The 15,843-nt window shown below is 29.6% G+C and overlaps 1 protein-coding gene across 1 annotated transcript in view; it reads left to right on the forward strand.

Annotated features, from left to right (window-relative positions):
- The window catches only part of LOC145241463 (glutamate receptor ionotropic, NMDA 2B-like), an 849,005-nt gene that overhangs the window by 131,848 nt on the left and 701,314 nt on the right, over positions 1–15,843 (forward strand). Inside the window, exon 2 of the mRNA XM_080104443.1 lies at positions 9,029–10,818. Within this exon, the coding sequence (XP_079960569.1) occupies positions 10,396–10,818 (423 nt within the window). The 5' untranslated portion in view covers positions 9,029–10,395. The remainder of the gene's footprint in view (positions 1–9,028; positions 10,819–15,843) is intronic.

Genomic DNA, 15,843 nt, shown 5'->3' on the forward strand with positions numbered 1-15,843 from the left:
GTTTGGTAGAGTTTTCAAAAGTCAAATCGTTGAACTTTGACTGCTTAACAGCCAAATTGCTTGCCGAAATGGATTACAGAGGTTTTCCCAAATGTCAATAGCATGTATATAAAATTTCGTGTAGTAGACTGATAATTGACAGAGTTATTGTGTAGGGAAATGTACACAAACAGACACAGAAAGACACTTTCACTTTTATAGATATACTAGCATTTCAGCCGTGCGTTGCCCTGGTGTTTGGAGGTGTGTGTTGAGCAAAAAAAAAGTGGTAGTAGGAAGCGAGGCTCGGACTCGTACTGCGAAGGAGGAAAAGAACGAGAAAAAACCTAACGTCATTGCTGTTACGACGACCGCCAAACCAGAAGTGACGTAGGTTTAAATTAAGGCTAGACAATCGAAAAGAGGGGAGGACTTTTGAAATATCGGTGGAAAAAGCGACCCCTTCCTGTTGAAAAGTGACCAGAAAGTGAAGAAATTAATGTTTTTAGCCAATTTTTCGATATTTTTCGTCCAAAGGGTTGGGCTTCAAAACAATGTTGATTTTGGGAAAATCCGTCGCCTCTGTTGAAAGTTTTAGGCAAAAATGCAAACATACATACATTTATATATTGGTAGCTGAAATATTCAACCAAACCGATTAAAATGCTTGCCCTATCTCTGAATATCCTTGATGTAAAATTCCAAATGTTTAGACAAGAAATTGTTTGAGTGATTGGTAGATACCGTAGAGGTAAATTATTTTTGGCTTTGACCCCTATTATTACTCCTTAACATTTATTTTTTGGTCAAATCAAGTTATTAAGTTAGATCTATGTCCAAGGAACGTGCATCTTAAATGTCAACTGTTTATACCCAAAATTGGCGAAGACGTTTGGTAGAGTTCTCAAAGGTCATATCGTTGAAGTTGGACCCCTTTACATCCGAATTTCTGGCCGAAAATGGATAAAAAATATTTTCCCAGATCTCAGTAGCCTGTATCTCAAATTCCGAGTGTCGACTGAAAATTGACATAGTTATTGTATAGGGAAATGTACACAGACAGACACTTTCACTTGTATAGAGATATAGATAAATTTAAACAACTTTATCGAACATAAAACCATGTTGTTGTTTTTTTTTAATAAATACGTTTCAAATACTACACTTTGTATTAGTTATTTAAAGAATATTTATCTGACTAAATTTTTAAAGATTAGAGTGTTTATGTTATTTGTCAAGAGATATATATTTTTTTTTTTTTGGTTATAACAATTAGTTTACGTTGAAGTATGAAGAGTATGTTTCATAAAAGTATTCATATTGTGGAGCTCTTTTTCAAACATATGTTTATTAACATTATGCAAATTAATGTGGAATACTTCATGAAATTTTCACAAGATTCTTGCTAGTAAAATAATATTATATTAACCTAATACGATGTTTTTGGCATCTTAAAAATTAATTTCCATTTTTCCAATATCGCACTTTACAATACAGCAAATCATATGAATTTGCCATTCGAAGAACTAGGTGGGGACTTAAAACAAACAGAAACTACGATTGTAGATTAAATCATAATCAACCTCAGTTATATTACACATATTTTCCTATAGTTTTTAATCACACATCATTAATGCTAAATACATTTTAAGTTTTCGGATTGAGTTATGCTATTTTTAAGTTTTGGGGTTGATTTATGTTCTTTTTAATTTCTGATTGAATCATACCTATTCCATTTTAATAGTTTTATATATTTGAAGTGGCCAGAAAACTCCCTTTTTATATGCAACTACAACGATATGTAAGAGATGTGCCGCTCCCTAATCAGTAATACTTAATTTCCCCTTGATGCACATCTTATGGAGCAAGTAAGCATCGTATACCATTTTTGTCTCTTTGCCAGGTCTCAGACTAGGATTGAACATAGTCTGTTTGCTCTTTAGTGAACATTCCAAAGATTTTCAATGACTTGTTATCAATAAATATAACTAGCCGGAATCTGTAAAGAACTCACAAAGGAACTGATCTCATTCAATTTTCGATTCATCACTCAAAACACCTGCCATTCAATGGCGTTTGATTACCCGAATGTGTTGTTTAGTATTTATTATTCTCACATTTTCTTATCTCTAATTCGCATTCACATATTTTAAAATCCTGCTTCGTTCTAATTAAATCAAAACCAGGTTCATATTTAGCGGGGGTACTACACCCAGAAAAAACGCGAGGCTATAGGTACTAGAAATCTCTACAAAATAATGTAGAATGTGATTGACTTGAACAATTCTTGGCAATAACAGCGATTATATATTTAGATATATTGACTTGAAGAAAATAAGATAAATATTTTAAAACTTAGCGTGGACGGGTCTTTTTGACAATCTATCTATTTAATAAAATACACAGAAGATTTAATATTCGGACGAACATAATCACCGCTTTTATAACCGTTTTGTAAAATATTCGTTGCAATATAATTTTAAAATATTCGTTGCAATATAATTTTAAAATATTCGTTGCAATATAATTTTAAAATATTCGTTGCAATATAATTTTAAATATTCGTTGCAATATAATTTTAAATATTCGTTGCGATATAATTTTAAATATTCGTTGCAATATAATTTTAAAATATATGTTCCAATATAATTTAATAATATTCGTTGCAATATAATTTTAAAATATTCGTTGCAATATAATTTTAAAATACACGTTGCAATATAATTTTAAAATATTCGTCGCAATATAATTTTAAATATTCGTTGCAAAATAATTTTAAATATTCGTTGCAATATAATTTTTAAATATTCGTTGCAATATAATATTAAAATATTCGTTGAAATATAATATTAAAATATTTGGTGCAACATAATTTTATATAATAGTTGCAATATAATTTTAAATATTCGTTGCAATATTATTTTAAATATTCGTTGCAATATAATTTTAAAATATACATTGCAATATAATTTTAAATAATCATTGCAATATAATTTAAAAATATTCGTTGCAATATAATTTTAAAATATTCGTTGCAATATAATTTTAGCATATTCATTGCAATACAATTTTAAAATATTCGTGGCAATATAATTTTAAATATTCGTTTGAATATAATTTTAAAACATTCGTTGCAATATAATTTTGAAATATTCTTTGCAATATACTATTAAAATATTTGTTGCAATATAATTTTATATAATAGTTGCAATATAATTTTAAATATTCGTTGCAATATTATTTAAAATATTCGTTGCAATATAATTTTAAAATATACATTGCAATATAATTTTAAATATTCGTTGCAATATAATTTTAAAATATTAGTTGCAATATAATCTTAAAATATTCGTTGCAATATAATTTTAACATATTCGTTGCAATATACTTTTAAAATATTCGTTGCAATATAATTTTAAATATTCGTTGGAATATAATTTTAACTATTCGTTGCAATATAATTCTAAAATATTCGTTTCAATATAATTTTAAAATATTCGTTGCAATATAATTTTAAAATATTCGTGGCAATATAATTTTAAAATATTCGGTTCAATATAATTTTAAATATTCGTTGCAATATAATTTAAAAATATTCGTTGCAATATAATTTTAAATATTCGTTGCAATATAATTTTAAATATTCGTTGTAATATAATTTTAAAATATTCGTTGCAATATAATTTTAAAATAGTCGTTGCAATATAATTTTAAATATTCGTTGCAATATAATTTTAAAATATTCGTTGCAATATAATTTTAAAATATTCGTTGCAATATAATTTTAAAATATTCGTTGCAATATAATTTTAAATATTCGTTGCAATATAATTTTAAATATTCGTTGTAATATAATTTTAAATATTCGTTGCAATATAATTTTAAAATATTCGTTGCAATATAATTTTAAATATTCGTTGGAATATAATTTTAACTATTCGTTGCAATATAATTCTAAAATATCCGTTTCAATATAATTTTAAAATATTCGTTGCAATATAATTTTAAAATATTCGTGGCAATATAATTTTAAAATATTCGGTTCAATATAATTTTAAATATTCGTTGCAATATAATTTAAAAATATTCGTTGCAATATAATTTTAAATATTCGTTGCAATATAATTTTAAATATTCGTTGTAATATAATTTTAAAATATTCGTTGCAATATAATTTTAAAATAGTCGTTGCAATATAATTTTAAAATAGTCGTTGCAATATAATTTTAAAATATTCGTTGCAATATAATTTTAAAATATTCGTTGCAATATAATTTTAAAATATTCGTTGCAATATAATTTTTAAATATTCGTTGCAATATAATTTTAAATATTCGTTGCAATATAATTTTAAATATTCGTTGCAATATAATTTTAAAATATACATTGCAATATAATTTTAAAATATTCGTTGCAATATAATTTTAAATATTCGTTGCAATATAATTTTAAATATTCGTTGCAATATAATTTTAATATTTAAGCTACTGCACTATTGTGTTGAACGTAAAACTAAAAAAAAAATTATTTGTTTACAATAAATCCTTATAGTTATCTGAGCAGAATTGATCTATTAAGATGGTTCCAACCCCACCCATTTCGGATGTCTATCGAATGTGTATATATGAGTAAATCGTAACAAGGAGTTTAGAGTTAGACAGCCATAACCATTTACCTTCTGAAAGCATATTAAACAGAGTTTTTACACAAGAATTTTTCAATTTTTACTCAAGAGGCATAATAATCTTGTATGGTCTACGCTCGTTTATAGTATGAGCTACATCAATATAAAACAGCTGCGGAGAAACCCTGGAATTTTCACGGGTTCCGTTCGTAAGCAAATGAATTAACTGCATTCTTTTCCGTTATTATCTCGCTTATCCTTATCGAATGCAGTATTATTTGCTTGAAATAAACCTTATTTTTTTCTAACACGATATTACGGTCTTTAAATTAAATTCGCAAAACGATTATTGGGTGAGATAGGTCGGAATATTGTTGAATGTGACATAAGAAAGTCGGTGTGAAAATTATGTACGTGTATCGTGTGATGTTAGCGAAGGAAAAATAGTATAATTTGCAGTCGACTGAGTTTTCTCCGTTCTGGGGTTGGACTGGGCGTCATCTTTCTGTTATTTTTTGTCACACGAAAGCAGAGAAGTGTAAACGTCACTGGCCTTGTCGCTCGTCATTGTGGACAAATGCATGTGTGTCCGCTAATGAAATAAATACGGCGAATACTTCATTGCTCATTTTGGGAAGATTATCTCAAACAAGCCATTAGCCTATCTCTTTAATTTAGTTTAACTCTTAATACATACATAATTAACGCACACAAATACACGCAGGTAGATGTGTACACACACGTACCCCCATTTGTGTGTATGTGTGTAAATATATATATATATATATATATATATATTCATGCATATGGGGGTGCGTGTATATATATATATATATATATATATATATATATATATATATATATATATATATATATATATATATATATATATATATATATATATATACGTGGGTGAATGTGTGTATTCCATAATACGGACCCTTATTATTACAACTGTTTCTCAATTCCCAAATTATATAGTTATTACTTTAGAACATATATATATATATATATATATATATATATATATATATATATATATATATATATATATATGTATGTATGTTCTAAAGTAATAACTATATAATTTGGGAATTGAGAAACAGTTGTAATAATAAGGATCCGTATTATGGAATACACAAATTCACCCACGTAGATATATATATATATATATATATATATATATATATATATATATATATATATATATATATATATGAGTAATGTTATATTTGCGCACTCCCTAAATATAAAAATGTACAAATTTTATGTGGCTATATTAGTCGTTTGTTTCCGGGAATATATATATATATATATATATATATATATATTAAACAATACGTAAATTAGCATAGCAGATCTATTATTATTATTATTATTATTATTATTATTATTATTATACAAAAGTTATTTTGCTTGTGTGTGAAAGTTCGTTCCTTATTTACTCGGAAACGGTTGAGCCAATGTCTTAGAAATTTCAAACTAATATACTTTTGCACCTTTATAGATGACTTCTTCATTTAAAGCTTCAGGTAAAGCCATTACCTACAGGTAATTTTATAAGGTATACAGTAGATTCCTCACAATGCAATGTAGACTACAATGTACTGTTGACTCCGGTTCGATGTGTAAACTTCCTGCAGGGTCTCTCAAACTAAGGCACGTAATTAGTCGACTTGTTTCAAAATAGCTGATTTCACCGTTTTCGATGAAAATCAATATTTGGAAGGGTGGCACATTTCTGTTCATCATTCAATCCGGAACAAAGTCTTGTCTCCCTGCTATTTCTGTCTCTATCTCTGTCTGTCTGTCTGTCTGTGTATCTGCCTCTCTCACCCCCTCTCTCTCTCCATATATATATATATATATATATATATATATATATATATATATATATATATATATATATATATATATATATTGGCTGAAAATGCGAAGCTCGTTGTTTGTTTGTTTACGAACATGCGATTTGAGCACTATAAAAGTACTGGCGGGTGTCTATTTAAATAAACATTCCGACGAGTTATTTACGGGCGTCAATTCCATGGTCAAGTGGGAGACCCGCCGACTATCAACATGATTATTCTAAGTTCAATCCTTGGCTTGGAAGAGATGCTGGTCTAGCGACACTGATGAGTTGTGATACAACGAAACAGGACTGTGTGTCGATGACTACATATATATATGCATATACATATATATATATATATATTTAATAGTCTACATATTATATTTTATATTATATTAGTCTGGGTGCCCGGCGTTGCCCAGGTGTTTCGAGGTCTGTATTTAGCAAAAAAAGCAAAAAAACTAAAAAAGTGGTAGTAGGCAGGAAAGCTCGATTCCGTACCGTGAAAAAAAAGTGACGTCTTCACTGTCGCGCATTTCTCGTCCGAAGGGTCGATCTGCAAGGTGATTTTGATCTCGTGAAAATCTGTCGCCTAGGTCCAAGTTAGAGACAGACATACAAACATACATTTAAACAGATTTTTTGCGCTTTATATTAAAGAAGATTCTCTTAAATTAGTATTATATATAACTAATTTTTATATGAATGTATGCGTGTGTGATGTTAGTGAAAAGTAACTTTGTATTATAAAGTGATTATAATTTATTACTGAATATAATTGTACGTATAATTCATGACATTGAAGCATAATGCATGCAAGTTTATTTAAAATGCAATATCCTGTATCACTAATTTCTTTCACTTCCTGAAAACTGTAAGAACAGATAGAAACGCTTTTGCTTTTATTGTTCTCTTTTGATCTGTATGCAGATATTCAATTCCATATATGTCAACAACCCTTAAATAATTCTTATTTAACTCAAGTTATATGTTGGGTGTAATAGAAGGAATTAAAGGACAATTTGAAATAATTTATGGCCGTGAGAGATCGCGTGGTCCGGCGGCCAACACGCGAGATCAATGAGAAATCGATTGTCAAGGCGCGTATTTAGCAGGGCAAATATCAGTTTCGTAATAGGAATGTGAAGAGAAAAATCACAGAAAAATCTTATCTTGAGCTAATCGAACAATTTGTGTTTACCAGCATGTTAGGTATACACTTAAAGATTTTTTTTCAACAAAACAAGATATTTCACTATTTATATTGGTCACTGAAACCATTTATCACCAATACTCTACAAAAATCACGAACGAGAAAAGGCTAATATATTTAACTATTTATCTGAATATGAATAAAAAAAAAACTATACCTAATACATAATTGTTTTCTTAACGACAACCTAAAATTTTAACACAGACTTCTTTATGTTTATAGGCGTATTTTTGTTTCTACCGTACATGAGTATATCTCTCCACATTAAAAAACGACCCTGGTGTCTTACTCTGTCCCGTGGGGAGGCACAGTAAATAGGTACATGAGTATATTGATTTACTTCCATCCCAAAATTTTACAGCCTTATATTTAATAGAGAAAATGATATTCGTCAATATGTAATAAATATTTATGCAATATGTTATATGCTACTTGTTTTTATTTCAACTTTATAAATCGTGTATCATGTTTTAAAACGTAACATGTGGCCGCAGCCGGGATTGAACTCACTAAACGAGTTTCTAGTGTAATTCACATCTTGTCCGTACTTGATGCTTCGCCAGAGCTATCAAGGGTATATTTTTATCGGGACGTCATCACTAGATAGCTGGCCTACCACGGCTTAAGAGAGGCACATCTATCATAGAGAGGTGGATAGACCGCGCCAGTTTTACAACCTGGTATTTTACCTCGCAATAGATACAAAATGGTCCCTCATCTATTACTGGTCATGCTGAACGTTGTCTAACGTCGCTGATCTGGTGAGAACTAGTTTGTCAACGTGATTATGTTGTTTAAGCAAACACAATATTAATCATTAAAATGACGGCTTTGGAAATCTGATATCTGTCTATACTTTTGTCAATTAATCACATGAACTCAAATAAACATTTCTGATCCCCCCTCGCCAATCTTTCACGAAAAACACCCGTCTAGCTGAATCCACTGTGAAAAATTTCCAACACTCTATATCTGTGCCTAAATCAAAACGCGGATTCCATGAACAAAGCTTCTTTCTTAGAACTGCTCGCATGTGGAACTCTGTTCCGTCTGCCTGCTTCCCACCGGACTACAACTTGCATGTGTTCAAGTCCAACGTTAACAAATGCCTAATGAACCGCCCCCTTAAGTAAACACTTCATCAAATCTCCACACTAACGTAATGTACATGCAATAAGCCTTATCCCTGAGTGGCTTCCGTGCCTTGATAAGTGGTGATCACTGTGTAAAAAAAAACAAAAACACATTATGTATTTTTATAGTACGTAAATAATAAATTAAGTAAAAAAATAAATAAAAATAAATCTAATAAAATTACATCTTAGATCCAATAATTAATACATTTCTTTTATTTTTGTTCCAGATTCGATCGGCGCTGAACTGAAGCTAGTACATTTAATTCGATCAACAATCGACGCGCATGTGTGTTTTGACCCGAGAGGCTCAGTCTCCTCCGCCTGGCTGCCTAGCATGGATTGGACACAACTTACAAGACTATCCATAACAATGTGCTGGGGTCTCCTTTGAAAGGTACCGGCTCCAGCATGGCGGCAAAAGACGAAACCAAAACTGTCCCCTCTCTTCACCATTTTATATAGCGTCAACAAATGATTGATGCCATAGGTATAAAGAGAAAGAAACTATTGTAGATCTTAAAATTATTAGGTTTTAAGAACATTTTTAAGATTTTTAGTTTATTTTTTATTGTTTTTTTATGTTTCTATTTTTTAAATAGATTATAAAACTATTTTATTTTGTAATATTTCTTGATTAATTTGTAGCACTCTGTTTATTTACACTTTTGGTTTTTCTACCTAAAATTATTTGTAGGGATTATATAGTTGTGTTCAATAATGTTTCGACTATTTTAAAATAATTTTAATTGTTTTAATTGTTTAATTGTTTCCCTTAGTTTCATTTTTTTAATATTAATCGTCATTTTGTTTTGAATACCAAAGGTCATGTAGAAATTGTACATAACTGCATGTTTTAATGGATTGTTTTATACAAATTAAAACGCAAGTAAACGCAAACTCATTTTTATTTTAAAACGTGAAACACGGAACCGGTAATTGAAAATAAAAATAAACAGATAATTTTTCATTGTAAAAACCAAATGAAACAAAATCACACGTCACAATTTAAACATCTTAGTGTGAATGACTACATTATTATTTCTGTATGGATGCTCATTATGTTAACAATGTCCATGTTAGGCCCAGAAGATTCATGAAAGATTCAATTCTTGCAATCCGCTTTTAATAGTGGTATTTTTTGTGACAAAACAAAGATGAAACCCAGAGAAAAATTATCTTTACAAACATTACTCGATTCATAAGAATATGCGGAACAAGGAGTTTAAAAAGTGTAATTATTTAACATTCTTTGTCTTCCATCGCAACACAAAACAACTAGTAACTCCATATCCTCCCATTATTTCACTGCATGCTATTTGCGATATGTTTGATTAAAATTTATCTTAAAAACCCTTAAAATTAATTAATAATCCGAAAAAAATGAGATCAGTTTAAAGATCGCATAATTGAATATTTACAATTCAAAATCATCTCATAATTTATAGAAATGCTTAAATCATTGACCTGATTTTAATCGGTTTTTTGATCGATGAATTTTGTCTGTATAAGTTTCCGTATTACAATCCGAGCGAAAAATCAGTAAAGAACATACTCATTATAACTCCATTAAACAAATCATTTAACTAATATAAAAATGGTGGCTCATTTTAATGTTTGGCTTTTATTAGTGTTGTCCATGTTTCACTTTCGCGAAGTGAGCATGTTGTCTAATCCAAACCAACGACCGGTCAGTTTGGCCGTCGTAGCGGAAGCTAATCCGTTCACGCGACCTAAACTCATAGGTTTTGTGATTCGCGCTATCAATATGTACCGGCGGAGTGTACGTGAGTTCGGACCTCGCGGATACCTCCGCGGTATTCAACGCTACAGCACCAAAGAGATTTTGAACGCTTTCTGTAACGATTTCTTTCGGAATAATACCATCACTCTCCTGCATATCCACAATCCGACCCATCTACCATTCCAAACGTCGGCGATACGTTATGTCCCACAACTTGCAAAGTCTGTCGGAATACCAATTCTTTCATGGAATCCTGAAAATACGATGGCCTCACAGGTGAGTAGACATGTTTATTCATCTTTATCTTCATAGACATATACACAGATAAGAAAAAAATAGACACTCTTAAAGTTTATGTGCCTTTTACATGCGACTATCGTTAAAATGGGCAGTATGCGTTTAACTTATCGTGCCTTTATATCAATTCGAATTAAATAGATTTCGTGTGTGTATATATATATATATGTGTGTGTGTGTGCGTGTGTGTGTGTGTGTGTGGGTGTGTGTGTGTGTGGATTCTTTAAACTAAACTTACTAAAGAAGCATTAGACTTCTGAGTTTCAGAAGAGTCATGTCATGAATTAAATAAGGATAGGCATAATAAGGGGCAAATTGAAATAAACAATGAGATTCTATATTTTACACTTTATGAGTTTATTACTAAATTCCTCTGTAAGCGAAAATAATATCTGGCGAAATCATAAATACTGGAAAGCAATGACTGGTGAATAGTTATCTGTCAATTCTTTCATGTTTGTGTACAATCATGAATCATAATGTATTTCTTATGAGTCATTATTTACTAGAAAGCAGAGCTTGGATAGGAAGTTGTTTGAAAATAAAGTTTTCTTATCGAAATTCAGTTAAATTACATGAATAGATGAATACATGAAAGTTTTATGTAGTGGCTGTGGCGAGGCAGGTGTTTATGAACATTTTAGTGAGGAGAGCAAACGGAAAAGCGCCACCAAAAAGCTTACAGTGAAATATCGATAGAATAAGAAAATCGATGAACATCTTTTATTTGCTAAATGTGGGGAAAGGATGACATCATTTATGGCTGTGAGGACAGATTTGCACCGTGTCAAAAGAGGATAGGCTTTCTGACTTTTGTACAAGTGAATTGTTACATCTACATCTGGTTGTTGTGTGAAAATGATTGATGTATCACAACTAAGTAAGTGTATATATTTGTAAACATCCGATCTCCTCTGTATGGATATACATATTTCGTTTTTGTTTGTGTGGGGGTTGCTTATTTTTAAATTTCCAATAACAATTTCAAACATACTCGTCATAATTTAATCAATTTCACTTCTGTTGTATATTTTTATTTTGATATATTTTGACGATCTTTAACGGAAACTAATTTTTATTCGGTGTTTATCTCAAGTTTGAGATGTTCTTTTGTTGTTTTTCTTTGTTTATTTTTATTTCCTTATGTGTCTTTTCGTAATGGTTTTTAGTGTTTAGGTATACCAGAGACGGCGTATGTAATCTTTATTTGATGTCCTATGAATGATCTACAGTTCATTATTAGAATGCGATTAGGTCTGCGAATAAGTTGCCAACCCCTGATTTTATAGATAAAATTAAAAAGTAAATATCATGATTCGGTTGTGTTTTAGCGGAAATATTCATTTCACACGCGCCATTGTGTTATTAAAGAAAAAATGTTGTTCATTTTATGCAATTATTTTTCCAAAAGTACATGAATTAAAGTTAAGTATACACTTATGCTCTAAAAAAATATTCGAGAGTGAGCAGATGCAAAAAGATTGGGTGTTAGAGAGAGAGAGAGCGACTTAGGTCGAACGGTGATGACTCTCAGTAGAGTGGATCAGAATGCGTTAGTCTAGGACCAACTGCAGCTTTTCAATGGGATATATCTGAAATAAAGTTGCAGAAAAGACAACTCGAGATTTGTTATGCATTGGGAGGAATCTTCCGAGATTAGGAGCGGTCCAGGTATGTGTCTCCGATTGTCCGATGTTACAACCGCAAATTATTGATATTTTCCCTTTTCTTACATGGCTGTTTTTAAAATTAATCTGTTATCATAATTTTTTATACCATTAGACATTACACAAGTTAAACACATTAACATAATTATTGTTCACAACAGTTAAAAAGTCAGTTTAAAATGAAAAAAATATGATTCTGTAATGTTGCCTCTGGGAAATGTTTTGAAATGTCAATTTAAGAAACCTCTCCCAGAGCGATATATTTTTGTTTTTTCAACTCGTTCTCTTTCGGTCTGCGTTTCAACCATAATTTTTTTTAATTGGCCTAGTTATTTCATTTTTCAATGCCCAAATCGCATATTGTCTTCTTCTTTTTCTTTAACCTGTAATTGGTGTTAATTGCTGCTATTATTTATCACTATCGTCTATGTAGATTGCCGCATTTTCTCCTCTGATAAGAAATGTGTGCATTATTTATTGAATCTGGATTGTGCAAACATATTATCAAATGGTAATTTTTCAAACCCATACAACCCCACAGCTTATTTTATACAAAGTAAAATTGAGCACTCTTTATTCACATATATTTTTCGATAGATATCGCTAAAATTAAACTTTTAAAATCTTTCTAGTTGAGTTTAACTCTTAAGACGAAGCATTGTAATCCTTTTGATAAATAATGTGTCTCTTTCACTTCGTAACGTACACTTTAGACAAAACCAGCTCGCGAAATGGCAACTCATTACATTCGATGCCGTTATTCGAGTTTATACTATTCCGCGTTAGTCTTATCTAATGCCGCGAATAGAGCCATACTTTTCTTAAAATATCTAGGTGAATGATTATTTTAATTCGAACTTGGCGATCATTGAGTTATATCTTCACTGACGGAAACTGATGAAAATGATTCTTTCAATTATTTCTTTATTCTCGCTGCTTGAACATATAACATTTTAATATTCTGACAGCGTTCATTGGAATATTTCATAATTGAATTTTCTGTACATTTTCCATTGCTGAAAAGTTGTTTAAATTGTTTATTACAAAGTTTTCAATCTAAAATTATTACTTTTAAATGTAATATTAGCGATTCACCAAACTTTCAATTTTATTTGTCCCCCAATTACATGCTTATCTTTTTTTCTCTGTTTATATTAAAAATGTGTTTTGGTCCATGATTCAAAGTTTATTAATGATATATCTCGGTCAGAATAGAGTTGCAATTAGATAATTTAAATCGATATTTTATGTTTCGAGATCGTTCTGATATTTGTCTTCGTGTTACATGATAAGGGATGTCCCCTTTTCATGTAAGTATAAAAATAGAGAGATTTAGTTAAAATAAAAATGAAATAGAATATACGAAATTCGAACCTCGTAAATTAGGTTTAGAAATAGATTACGAGAGAGAATTAGAAAATGGAATGTAAAACAAACCATTGTTTAGCTTAGAGATGAAATAGTTTCAAGAAAAGAATGTGCGTTGTCAATTCTGTTATGAAAAATTCAGTTGAAGAATGCAACTACAATATAATTTAATAAACATGTTTTTTAAAATATTGGAAATATAGGTTACTGGGAATATAGGTTAAACTTCCTTTTGTAAACAAAGGAAAAAGTTTTGTACACGCATTTCCAGAACACGTGAAAGAAGACACATGTTTTAACATGTGTATTACGTCATGGAAAATGGGAAGTTCTCGATATAGTTAGAAAACTTTAGAGATAAGAAAATGAGAAACAGAGAGGGAGTTTGAGGACAACAGACGATAGTCTGCAGTTGGGTTTCAAACGTCTAGAAGCGAGACGGTAACTTCTGAAACTAGAATGTAAAGCTTTGAATTCTTGATGATGAAAACCACGACCGGTCGGGAGAGAAATAAACACATCATATGTTTTTATAAGCGTCGTCTTTGTGTTGTAATTCTACCAAAAGGTAAAGTGAAAATTGTTATTATATATGTCTTATGTATCTCATGCGGTTTAGAATGTCTTGACATACACATATCATATCTACAATGTGAACTCTACATCTCATATCTACACTTCTAAGTATGAACATTTAATATATATGAATACCATCATAACACGAACAATCTCTCTTACAACATCTCTCTCTCTAAGCATCACTTTTAATAAGACTTAACAACGAACAATAATAATAACAAACAACAATAATAATAAATATATAACATTCGTAACTTATTTGCAATTTTACTAAAGCTTGTTTAAATTTTATGTATAAAGCTTCACTGTGTATGTGTGGGCTAAATGCAACTTCACTGAAAACGTCAGCTCATTTTATATGGAAAAACTTTCTATCATTTCAATTTCCCACAAAATATTTATTTTTTGGATCAAATTTAGTAAATTTACTTTTTGTTGTACGTTTTCCTTTCGTTTGAGACAATTCGCTTACCTTAATGTTTTTTTTTTAATTCTGACGAACATTAATAACATACTTGCAAATCGCTGATATATATTTGATAGTAAACTAGACAAATTTCCTATTTAATTTAGATCCTTCCTTCCGAGCTCTCTATTCGTATTTGATACAACTAATACTTAGCACTGTACGTCGATTGTGTGCGCTAAATTTTAAATGCCAAATAATTGGGAGGCTAAGCAATTTAGGTACTAATTATACGCCTTTAACAAATGTAAGGTTATTGTTTTGTGAAAATATATGTGACTAAGTTGCTATGTCCAAATCCTGGTTTAGGTTTTTAAATAATAAAATTACCGATTACGCTTGAAAACGGTTTTGTAGAAAATCCATTTTCATGCTTGAAATGCTATCACCTATTCGATAATATGTATATATTTCCGTTCCTCTCAGTCATGAAGACATAGTTCCTCAAATTTCTAAATTTAGTTGAATTGCCGTCCTTGAAATTCTATTCTTTATCTTGGAACGTTTTTCCAGTTGAGGTCAGTGCTTATATTTATACATTATAGAAAACATTATATTTATACATTATATGTATACATATTATGTATACATTATATGTATACATAATATGTATACATTATATTTATAAAAAATAATTATACATTATATTTATACATTATATTTACACATTATATCCATACATTATACCTATACATTATATTTATACATTATATATATATTTATACATTATACCTATACATTATATTTATACATTATATTTATACATTATATTTACATATTATATTTATACATTATATTTATATATTTTATTTATACATTATAGAAAATATTATATTTATACATTATTTTATCATTACATTTATACATTATATTTATACATTATATTTATACATTATAGTAAACAAAATATTTATGCATTATATT

Source organism: Euprymna scolopes, chromosome 20 (assembly GCF_053919585.1).
Source record: "Euprymna scolopes isolate OS-2025 chromosome 20, ASM5391958v1, whole genome shotgun sequence".
Taxonomy (NCBI): domain Eukaryota; kingdom Metazoa; phylum Mollusca; class Cephalopoda; order Sepiida; family Sepiolidae; genus Euprymna; species Euprymna scolopes.